Source organism: Penaeus monodon, chromosome 4 (genome assembly GCF_015228065.2).
Source record: "Penaeus monodon isolate SGIC_2016 chromosome 4, NSTDA_Pmon_1, whole genome shotgun sequence".
NCBI classification, from domain to species: domain Eukaryota; kingdom Metazoa; phylum Arthropoda; class Malacostraca; order Decapoda; family Penaeidae; genus Penaeus; species Penaeus monodon.
Genome location: NC_051389.1, coordinates 13403831 through 13416891, shown reverse-complemented (window position 1 = coordinate 13416891; position 13061 = coordinate 13403831). Strand labels below are relative to the sequence as shown.

General features: G+C 32.6%; 1 protein-coding gene across 1 annotated transcript in view; it reads left to right on the top strand.

The window, feature by feature from the left end:
• The first annotated feature begins 227 nt into the window (after positions 1 to 227).
• Positions 228 to 13061, top strand: part of LOC119572458 (kinesin-like protein Klp61F) — a 17347-nt gene continuing 4513 nt past the window's right edge. Inside the window, 17 exon segments of the mRNA XM_037919571.1 lie at positions 228 to 455; positions 2290 to 2437; positions 2646 to 2738; positions 2740 to 2796; positions 3245 to 3402; positions 3865 to 4087; positions 4456 to 4619; positions 5354 to 5546; positions 7193 to 7375; positions 7493 to 7617; positions 7950 to 8075; positions 10514 to 10653; positions 11552 to 11667; positions 12047 to 12232; positions 12373 to 12540; positions 12656 to 12916; positions 13011 to 13030. Of these exon segments, the coding sequence (XP_037775499.1) occupies positions 376 to 455; positions 2290 to 2437; positions 2646 to 2738; positions 2740 to 2796; positions 3245 to 3402; positions 3865 to 4087; positions 4456 to 4619; positions 5354 to 5546; positions 7193 to 7375; positions 7493 to 7617; positions 7950 to 8075; positions 10514 to 10653; positions 11552 to 11667; positions 12047 to 12232; positions 12373 to 12540; positions 12656 to 12916; positions 13011 to 13030 (2441 nt within the window). The 5' untranslated portion in view covers positions 228 to 375.

Here is a 13061-nt window from a genome sequence, read left to right as displayed (position 1 = left end):
GACCTGCGTTCGTATCCTCGAACGAACCTCACTATATATCGACGGCGAGCCTTGATCACAAAGAATTTACTCAGTAATACCTCCATTATTTTTTTTATTGTCTATAGCATATATCTACATTACAATAAATACAAATAGAAGGGAATACACAAAGTACAAAACGATAACCGATTTAAAAGTCGGAAATACTAACAGACCGTATCCCTCCGAGTACATCTTAGCAACCAATCAGCGTCGACGGAGGCCGAGAGCTGCGCGCTGATTGGCCAACGCAACTTAAAGCCATCACAACCTCAGTTCAAACGGACGAAGCGAGAACGGTGTCTAGCGTCCACCTTATTTTATTTGTGTTTTTGTGTGTTTTAGTGTTTAATAATGGCCAGTCCGGCGATGCAAAGGAAGCACCCCCGTAAGGGATCAAGCGGACAAAATATCAAGGTGTTTTTAAGATGCAGGTAAGAGAAATAAGAGGTTTTCATTGTCCATGTTTCTAGCATTCCAATCGGATGTGACGAGAATTTCAGTATTTACCTTCCATGAATGCTTCAGTAAATCTAAATATTCCTTAATTGAAATAAATACACTCAACAATCAGAATTAAGAGACAAGGTATGATAAGCATTTTATTCTTTATCGTCGTGTTTCTTTATTATGCATATATTCGTGAAGCTTTGCCCCCTAGAATAAGTGAGGAAGTAGATTTGTAAGTAAATTCGTATGCTTATAAATGTTATAAATAGACAGAAAAGTGTACATTTCCTTCACTAATTCACTGATAAGTAGGCCTATGTACACATACCATTAAATAGGAAATTAGTAATGTCAGCTTCTCAGCGAAGGACCAAGAAGAGTAGGCTTGGGTCGTAATTTATTTTATGACTTGTTAATTTTGGATCTAGAGTTATTTTAGGTCTTTTTGGGTCTAGATTTAAATGTTGATCTCATCGGGTTTGAGTTTCGTTCGATATTTTGGGTTGAATTGGTAGTACGTCTAATTAGCTGCAGTTTCGTGTTGAGGAGGTTGATTTTTCTGAGGGGGAAGGACACACCAAATTAATCTTCTTTTTTGTTTATATATATGTGTGATGTTTCCTTTTTATAATCACTTATGATAATAATTACGGTCTACTACAGCAAAGGCTATTGACCCTCTGCTATTGTACGGTCTGGCAAGATAGTGCTTATAAACTTCCCAATTAGTTCTACCTCTCAGGCTTACCCACTTCTGGCTGCCAAACCTCCCATCTTGGTTGCATAATCATGATACACCCCTGGTCTAAGCACATCCAACTTAAGTCAAAACATTCTGTATTAAACAAACTTGGTGATCATCATTGACCATGAAAGCTTAGGAATCTCTAGGCAAGTAATGCTATAGGTCTTTCTCTCATAGTTCCCCAGATATCATGCTTAGGCCAAGTTGGAAGGGTAATCATCCCTGACCCGGGTGGTTCTGGAGTCATACAAGTTAATTGGAACCAAGGTTTAAAGAACCAGTCCAGGCTCTGTCATGCTAGGAAATATTTGTTAGTGGTTCATAGGTGATGATTGCTTGCCAGTGTCCCATTATATTGTTAGACTTCAGATTAGAATCCTTACATTGCAGTATCACAGATAGTTTCAATTAGAGTCAGTATGATATGTTAATATAAATAATACCATTTTGAAAGCTACTGAACATTTTATACTGTATAATTTCTATATATATGGGTATCACAGTGAAAGGAATCCATTGATACCAATGATCAATCATTTGATTTTATAAAATCTCTAATAGAACTAATAGGGAATTTGTTTATGCTCTTATTTTGGTGTGAGGATATATTTATGAAGACTTTAGCACATATCATTGACAGAGTAAATTGTTTATTATTATTTATTATTATTATTATTTTTTTTTTTTTTAAAGGTTGATGTTAAATGTAATATATATATTTGTTTAATGAAAGATGTATATGATCACTTCCCCTTTAACACACAAATTTCAGAATTTAGCACATAGGTTTATTACTTTCAGTAACCATTCTCTCCCTCTGTTTTTTATTGTGATTTGTTTCCATTTTATGTTTTAAATTTAGATAAAGTAGAAGGTTTCCCCTGCTACTGCAGTTGCAGTTCATCACTCATTTTCATTTACTATTCTATATTTTTGTATCCTGTATTAAACTGTAGGGTATATTTGATATAGTTTTCATACTACAGGTAAAAGGATCTTAGGTGAATCTTCTCATAAATATGTTTTAAAAGCTTAGCAAAACATATTACAACAGTGTTAATCACTTTTTGCAGGCCTATGAACAGTATGGAGAAGAACTCAAAATCATTTTGTGCAGTGGAATGCCAACAGAACCGAGAAATTATTGTGAGGGAACGGCCCCTGGATAAGTTCACAAAGACCTTCACGTTTGATAGAGTCTTTGGGCCAGAATCAAAACAGGTGAGTTTTTTGTGTGTTTGATGTCCCTTTTTTATTAATTGATTTTTTTTTTTTTTTTTTTTTTTTTTTTTTTATTATTATTATTATTATTGAGTTATACCTGTTTTCTGAAATTTTGTATGAATGTTAGATTTAAGTCTCAATTTGGTATTATTTATAGTTGTCTTTAAAGAATATGCTTTAGTTCAAAAGTTTTGTTATATTTCAGATTGATGTCTACAAAGCAGTGGCAAAAAATTCAGTGGAAGAAGTGCTAAGTGGATTTAACTGCACAATCTTTGCTTATGGACAAACTGGCACAGGGAAAGACCTTTACCATGGAGGGAGAGCACACCTCTGAACTCATGTCTTGGGATGAGGTAATGCTCTGAAGTTCTTTTCTCAGTTTAGGAACAAGATTGGGCCTTGTAACATTAATATTGTGGAGTATAGTATCTTTTGTGGCTCTTGAGCTCTTTGAATTAATTCTACACTTGTCTTTAACTATATTGGGTAATTATTTGTTGTTTTTACCTCTCACTTTTTACCTATCACCTTTTCACATTGCTTTCTACCACAAAACTGTACTATTCAATCCCACTATATGTCAAGATAACTGAAATATTACTAGGTAATGGTTGGTTTACTGCTGCAAAAACATGGAATATGACCTATTAGTGATGTATACATTTACTCAGTATTGATAATGGTGGAAATCTTCAAAATAGCTTTGTATAAGAGCAGTAGTGAATATTTGATCAGGAGTGATGCTCTTTTTTATTTTACTTTAGAATCTGTGTGGTTTTGATTGTTTCAAATCTGTTTCAGGATCCATTGTTAGGTATAATTCCTCGCTGTGTGAATCACCTCTTCGATGAACTGCGCATTCAGAAAGTGGAGTTCACAATGAGGGTTTCATTCCTTGAACTGTACAATGAGGAACTGTTTGACTTGCTGTCAGCTCATGATGATATGTCAAAACTGAGGTACGTAGTTTTACCCTCCCTTCCTAGAATTAAAGATAAATTTTATTTTTATCATTAACCTTGGTAACATGGGAATATGATAACATTGTAGTTTAGAATACTAAGTAATACTTTACTTTCATTATCAAGGTGAATCTAAACTGTAATCTTGTACTGGGTATCTTACCACTGTTTCTTCTGTCTTTCTTTCTAAACCATGATTTTATGTCATGTATTTAGGAAAACTATCAATTTCAAAGGATTATGTACAGTAGAGTTGACTGATTCTTATGTTAATGGGCCAAGTAATAATTAATATTTGAGTAAACATTTTAACACTGCCAAGTAAATTCTAGTTTTGACATGCACTTCCATCAGTCTGATATGATAAAAGAGTTTTCTGAGAATATTTACCTTGAATGTGCTAGAAATACCATATGGAATTACATGGTAAGATATATATATATACTTTAATAATTACAGATTGTATGAAGACTCATCTCGAAAGGGATCATGCATTATACAAGGTCTAGAAGAGGTTCTTGTTCGCTCTAAGAGTGATGTCTACAGTGTATTGGAAAAGGGGTCAGCCAAACGCCAGACAGCAGCTACCCTGATGAACGCACATTCCAGCCGCTCACACACTGTTTTTACGGTCACTGTTCACATCAAAGAGAACACAGTTGATGGTGACGAACTTTTGAAGGTGGGTTTCCTGGGTTACCACCACCATATTAATATTTATGTTCTGATAATTATATCTAAATTGTAAATAAGTAGCTTTTTTTTAGGATATATAGTATTCTGCATTTTATTATTAAATTGATATTTCAATGGTTTTAAGTTGTACTATCACTTGTCATAGTTTAAAAATTTTCTTGTTAGGTTGATAATTTCAGTTTTAGTTTCAATTTGTGCTGGCATTTCTTCACCCATGATATAGAAATGTTAGGTTGATAATTTCATGCTTGTATGTCTTATGCATCCTTTTTGATGGTATGATTTTATTTTTAAAAAATGCACAGTGTTATCGTGACATAAGCTAAAGTTACTTCTATCTTTCATATTCAACAGACTGGCAAACTCCATTTGGTTGACTTGGCTGGGTCAGAAAATATTGGCCGTTCTGGGGCAGTTGACAAACGTGCACGTGAGGCTGGCAACATCAACATGTCCCTGCTCACTCTAGGGCGTGTGATCACTTCTTTGGTGGAAAAGGCTCCTCATGTACCTTACAGGTGAGTTTTTATTTTGGATTGGTTAGGTTTGTTGTTTTTTCAGTGAATAGGATACTATTTGCATATGGTAGGCTAAATGTATATATATATATATATATATATATATATATATATATATATATATATATATATATATATATATATATATATATATATATATATATATATATAATTTTTTTTTTTTTTTTTTTTTTTTTTTTTTTTTATGTATATATAACCCTTGAGATCTGGATGTCTTGCTTTGGCACTTTGAAGAAAACCCAGACATTAGGCTTTCTCTTCCTAGATGCATGGCTTGTAAGATCGGCCCCCACAAACGCTCACATCTGATATCAAGACTCTTTGCTTCCAATGTGCAGTGTTATTAGATCTTATCCAATTCACCCTCGTTTCCTGGTGGAAATGTTGCCAAAGCCTCTTTCTGAAGGCCCACTGAGTCACTTTACCTCAGAACTTCGTGTGCACTTATGGCAAGATGTCCCGGTCACTTGGCAACAGTTTCTCGGTGTGAGGTGTTCAGTCACCCAGTTCCTAAACAAAATTTTACAGTTACTCCTTGTCACCCACCCTACAGCCAGATTTTTCCATGGTGATATGGCACTGTTACCTGGATCAAATGGGTTTATTAAACACTTTTTAGATTCTCATTTTTAACATAGAGAATTCTTTTGGTCACCTGTATATTCTGTTTCATAGCTATTTAGTTTTAACTTCATTATTTTTACCTTTTTCAGGGAGTCAAAACTAACTCGTCTGCTACAGGATGCTTTGGGTGGCCGCACAAAGACTTCCATCATTGCAACTATCTCTCCTGCATCCATTAACTTAGAAGAAACGCTTTCCACCCTGGATTATGCTCACAGGGCCAAGAACATCCAGAACAAGCCAGAGGTTAACCAGAAACTCAACAAGAAGGAACTCATTGGGGTGAGTGTGGCATTTGACAGTGGATAGAATGTGTTAACAAGTGTTTGAGTGAAGGACAGTTCAGTAATATGCAAATAGAGAAAAAGAAATTCATAGTTTAGCAGATAGTTTCTCATGCATCTGAAATTTATTGGGTCATAATGTGTAAGTTGGAGACCGTGTCTATAAATGAAGAGCAAGGTTAGCACAAAACTTGGGACCCAGTTTAGTCTACTTCCCCTGTCAAAAGTGCATTTGATCACTTGAATGTATATATATACATATACAAATATGTATATATGTATATATATGTTTTTGTGAATATGAATATATATACACGTATGCATTGTATATATGTGTATATGTATATTTATGTATATGTATATATATATATATGAAAGATGGAATAATGCAATGCCGCATTGATATCGATAAATAACAACCCTCCCTGACCAGGACTCGAACCTAGGTCACTCCGGGTACGAAACCGGAAGCCAGCGCTAAACCAACCGTGCCACACGACCCATATACAATATAATATAATATATATATATATATAAAATATATATATATATTATAATATATATATATATATATATATATATAATATATATTATATATATAATATAATATGATATATATATATATATATATAATATATATATATAATATATTATATATATATATATATATATATATTATATATCATATATATATATAATATGATATATATATATATATAATATTATATATAATATAATATAATATAATATAATATAATATAATATAATATAATATATATAATATAATATAATATATATAATATATATAATATAATATAATATAATATAATATAATATAATATATATATATATATATATATATATATATATATATATATATATATATATGTATATGTATATGTATATTCATACACACATACATATATAAACATTTATATACATATATGTATATATATAAATATACCTGTGCGTGCATGCGCACATGTACATGTGCATATATGTGTACATGTATATATATGTGTGTGTATGTGTATTTGTATATATATATATATAAATGTGTATGTATAAATGGATGTATTTATATATATATATGTATATATGTATATTTATGGGTATATACATGTAATATGTAATATATTTATATATATGTATGTGTTCATATGTATGTATGTTTATATATGTATATGTATTTGTCTGTATATATATATATCTATGTATGCATATGTATTTATTTATTTTTATATGCAGTATATGTATGTGTGTACATATATATAATATCTATGTATATGTATATTAATTATATATATATATATATATATATATATATATATATATATATATATATATATACACTTATTATATATATTGTGTGTGTGTGTGCGTGTGCGTGCGCGTGAGTGCTTGCGTTCATGTATGCTTTTATGTATGAATGTATCCATTTTCACAAATAGGAAATTTACTTTCTCTGGTATATTTAGAATGGGTGCTTTGCCATTCATAGAGTAATGGGAATAGTGATAATAACCACAGCTGCAGTGATTCATGTTCCTTATAATCTTTCTCTTTCTGCTTTCATGTTACTACTCCTTTTTATTCTTTATTATTATGTTTTCAGTTTGTGTAATGATAATTTTTGTCAAACAGGAGTACTCAGAGGAGATTGAACGTCTGCGCCGTGACCTAATGGCCATGAGGGAAAAGAATGGAGTGTACCTGGCCAATGAGAACTACCAGGAGATGATTACAACCATGGAGATGCAAGCACAAGAAATCACAGAGAAAATCAGCCACATTCGAGCCTTGGAGGAGGAGCTAGAGAAGAAGACTGTGAGTTTGCAATTTGTAGACTGTTGAATTGTTGCTGCAATATTGCGGAGAATATTTTAAGTTTTTTTGAGAGAGAATGGTAAGCTAGAGGATCAATAATGGTTTTACTATTTACAGGATCTGTTTACTGAAGTATCTGGTAAGCTTGAGGAAACACAGGAAAAGCTCGATACAACCAAGACTACTCTGTCATGTACTCAGAAGCTGTTGCATGACACAGCCCAAAAGCTGGATGAGCAGAAGTAAGCATGTGTAGAATTTTAAATATATAATTTAGTGTTGCTAAGAGTGTTTAGAGTTAGGTGTGTGTGTATATATAATAATAATTATTTTTTATTTATTATTTTTTATTTTTTTATTTATTTTTTCCCCCCCCCCAAAAAAAAAAATTGGTTAAGAACTGTTTAGAATCCTTTTTTATTGTAAAATTTCATAGTCAGTATGCAGATTTATTAGCTCTTAAAAGGGTTGAAAGGCTGATATAGAAATACCAAACTACCATGGATATAGCTATGTATATTTTCTGTGGTACAAATTTACAAGGAAACTAACATAATGTGTTTTTGTGTTCCAGGTACATAGTAACAGAACAGAGCAAAACAGAGGAGAAACTGAAGAGTCAAGGCAAAGCCCTAATTAACCATGCATCTTTAACTACTGGGGACCTCTCCAAGCTCTATGATAAACTGGATCGTAAGAAGTGAGTGTTGTGGCTGTATCATGCTGGTTCAAAAAACAAACTTTTAGATTTTTGTATGTCTTGTATGCCTCATATTTTTTAGATGCCACCATTAGCTCTTGGTATTTTTTGGTCTTGTGCTGTTTCAAAGAAATATTCCAAAGTTTTGTCTGTATTTCATCTTCATAAAAATAACGAGGCTGAGATTCTTATGAATGGTTTAAAATGTACAAATTATCACTCTTGAAAATCCCAGGGCAGATGGCATGGTTAGTCAGCTATATTACTACACCAAGGCTTTTATTTGAATCTGTTCTTACATAATTAATTATCTGGGTAACAAGTTAAAGGTGTCTTGCAGTGTTTATATATATATATATATATATATATATATATATATATATATATATATATATATATATATATATATATATAAACATATACACACATATATATCATCATCAGTAACGGTATGCTCATGTTTGAGCAGCCGTGGACCTCTCCACCATCCTTCGCCACTAAACTCGATCTTACGCTTTTCTTTCCACTTGTTCCATCGACAGCCCGCAAATATCTTTGATATTGTCGCTCAGTCTTGTCTTCGGTTTGCCTCTTCCTCTGTTTCCTATCACCATCCCTGTCAGCAAGTCTTTCTCAATACTTTTACTTCTCATCACATGACCAATAAATTTTAATTTCCTCCTGTTCAAGATGTCCAACAGCCGGTCTTTACAATTTATTTTTCTCAGTACTTCATCATTCGTCGTCTTCTCTGTCCAGCTAATACGCAGTACTCGTCTGTAACACCACATTTCAAAACTATTGACCTTTTTCTTGTCTATCTACTTCAGCACCCAACACTCAGAACCATATGATGCAATTGGGAAAACTAATGAGTTCAGTAACCTCAGCTTTGTCCGTAAGGTAATGCTTCGGTCTTTCCAGATGTTATTTTTGGCAATGGCAATTCTTCTTTTTATCTCCGGTGAATCATCATATGTATTAGTTAAAACAGCTCCAAGATAAGTGAACTCTTTCACATTTTCCACAATCATTTCATTGATTGTAACATGTTCATCATTGTTCATTGCCGGTTATCTTTGAATCTTCATGATCTTAGTTTTCTTGGCATTAAGAAACAAGCCAGCCTTTTCGCTTGCTTCTCTAACTTTATCTAGTAGTTTTAGTTTGTAGTTCAGTGATACTGCTGGCAATCAAAACTATATCATCGGCGTACCTTAGATTTGATATTTTGCATCCTCCAACATCCACAGTTCCTTCAAAATTCTCTAGAGCACCTCTCATAATTGTTTCAGAATATATATTAAAGAGGTGCGGAGACAGAATGCAACCCTGTCGCACTCCTTGTTTGACTTCGAACCATTCTGTTAACCCATAAGTGGTTCTTACAGCTGCTTGTTGTTGGTCATACATGGCTTTTATTAGTTGGATGATGTGTTTTGGAAACTTCATATCGTTCATGTTATTCCAGAGGATATCGTGATCAACAGTATCAAAAGCACACACATATATGTGTGTGTGTGTGTGTGTGTGTGTGTGTGTAGATATATATGTATATGTGTATATATATGTAAATATTATATATATTATATATATATAATATATATATATACAATTATATATATATACAATTATATATATATACAATTATATATATACAATTATATATATACAATTATATGAATAGCAAAACACTCTTCCGTGCTGATACAATGGAAGAAAAACCCACAATACAAAAACTAGATTTATTGAAAATGAGACTACAGTTTCGAAATCCACCTGGATTCCATCTTCAGGTCGATGATGGAATCCAGGTGGATTTCGAAACTGTAGTCTCATTTTCAATAAATCTAGTTTTTGTATTGTGGGTTTTTCTTCCATACAATTATATATATACAATTATATATATACAATTATATATATACAATATCTATATACAATATAGATATACAATATAGATATACAATATATATATACAATATATATATACAATATATATATACAATATATATATTCATATATTCATCTATACATCTATACATCTATACATCTATACATCTATACATCTATACATCTATACATCTGTACATCTGTACATCTATCTATCTATCTATCTATCTATCTATCTATCTATCTATATATATATATATATATATATATATATATATATATATATATATATATATATATATATATATATATTATATATATATAATGTATTAAAGGTATTTAAACAAGTGTGCTAAAAAGCACTCTATATACTGTACAGCATTAGTATTATATTATTGTACAGTATCTTAACTTGTGTGCTTTTGGAAGGTGCATTTGCTAAACATTGCATCAAGGCCATGTCCAATGATTCTTTCATCTGTGGTTTCTTCATTCCTTATTTTGTGTTGCTGTAAATAATGTTACATAATTTTTTTCCGCCATTCCAGAAATGTTGATGAAAAGAACACACAAATTACCAAGAGCTTCCAGCAGACATATCTAGAGCATGTGGAAACCATGAAGACCTCCCTCACAGCTACTGTAACACAGCAGAAGGAAGCTGTCCAAAACATTTCATCTCAGTTTGGTAAGGGAAAATTGCCTTTAGCCTGTGGTAGTTACATGACCATTGAGGAACTGATAGTATATACTATGCTATGTTGATGTCCATGTAGCAAAATCATGTCCTTTTTAGTTTGACTTTACTTTGATAGTCTCTCTAATAGATTTGAAACTCATACCATGCTCCTAAAATATTAATTGTATGCAGAGTATTGTTTTTAGAATAGTTATTAAATTTAGATGCAACTAGATTATTGATGAATCAGAATGTGAAGCTCTTGCTTTGATATTTCTTTAACAAACTATTTCTCATATAGCCTATATGACCATACAAGGGACATTCAAAAAAGTTCTGACACCATGATAATATAATGGTGAAATATGTGTAGCTAGAAATTTATTGCAATAGTCTTATTTCAAGTTGAAACCCTTTTTGAACTGTCATTCACTTGATAATGCATTCAGAGTACTCAGAAATACTTCTGAGTTCTGAATTTATACTTATGACAAGCTCCTGTACCCTAAACAAAAGAAAAATTGAATACCATGTAATTTTTCTGATACCTGTGAAGGAGAGACAAGTCACACTGATGGTCCACCTTAAGAGTCCTAAATTGTCAGAAAAAAAAAACTACAAAAAGGGTATAGGACCATACCAGAAAGATAATTTTAGAGTTCATATATAACCCTGTTCTGAAAAATTTGGAATGCTTTGTTAAATGGATGGACATGATCTTAAAAGTGTCGACACTGAGAGGAGAACATGGTCTGTTATCAGTAAATTTCTGTCTACATTGCTTTTTGAACTCCCTCTTAGTAGTGGCATATCTCCTCTAACAAGTTAATGGAGTTCGTTGTGATTTTCATATACCAGTATATGGATTTTTTATGTCCATATGCAAATTGACATATCTCTATTTCAGATGGTTCAGTGAAGAAATGTAAAAAGGAGGTCCTGGAAATCAGTTCCCACCTAAGGACCATTGCCAGGAGCCAAGATGAACTGGTCAATAACCTCCATGAACTGTTCAAGGGGAAGGTATGTATTTAAACCATCAAATACACACCATGTCATTGCCGTCTTCTTCTTTTTCTTCCTGTAATTTGGTATTACTAGCATTAGAAAAAAAAATCTGGAGAGTCAAGCAAAGTGAAAATGAGATCAGGTCATGTAACCCTACTAATGGACCTGTTAATGACTGAGCACAGGTAGAGCCATCTATATACAAACAAAATTCACAAAAGAAAACTATATTTGACAGTACATGTACATTTTTTATTTTTTCTAATTTGAAAGTAGTGGGTTATATTGGCAGCCATGCATTTGTGAAATTTTACTGCATTTTTTCTAAATTAGTATAATCCTATCTAAAATGAGTTACTCTGTTTAGTTTTTTTACAAACTGTTTATCTAACAGGCACAGGCTGATGTGGCAAGTACAAAGGAAATGGTGGACCAGATTGAAGAACAGTGTGCTGAACAGGAACTACAACTCAACACTTTCCAGAAGGAGCAAGTGCTACCTGCACTGGAGAAGATAGCCTCTGTGATTTCCTCTCATGCCATTACCATCACTGACTTGTCTGATATGCTGAGTAGCAAGGTGGGTTCCATAGTGGTTCATTTGTTTAGTATTATGTAGGTCTGCTTTATAGTTGTTTTTTTTTAGCAGCATTTGTGTTTGTAATAAATATAAATTCAAAACTCAGGAGAATTACCTTATTAATTAATTTTTTTTTACAGTTGAATGAATTGCACTCAGAATGTGAGAAGAGTCACCAGAACCAAGAAAAAATGGCCTCTGAGTTTGAAAAACAGATGAACACACATTTAGAGGCACACACTGCACGCACTGTTGCCTGTCTTGACAATGCCAATGCACTACGCAGCAATGTTGATTCTAAGGCTGAGGTAAGGGGTATATTCTCTGTTGTGATGCTAGTGTTATCCCACTGTACTATATGTTAGTAATGTTGCGTATTGATAAGATAAATGGTAGGTATTATATGATTTAATTTTTTTGCAGCTTGTTGCATCCAAGATCAGTAGCTTGGAAACCCAGCTTGAAGATTTGAAGCAAATCAGCAAGGAGCTCACGTCTTCAGCCTCAGCTGGTCTGTCTAATATTTCCTCAGATCTTGGGATGCTGAAGGAAGAGACTCAGACCACTAATGATAATGTGAAGACATTAGTTAAGAGTCTTGGTGAGAACAGCCACTCTCACATCACTGCTGCTCACTCTCTGAAGAGTGAAATCCAGTCTGCAATGGACAAAATGTTCCATGAGGTGAGTTTGTTTTTACTTACTTTTATTTTTACTATGTATATGATAGTGAACTAGAGGCAGCATAAAAGGAGTATGATTATAAGCCTTGTAAAAGCATCATATCCAAATTTTTGAGTAAGGGAAACATTTAACTTTAAATCATTTT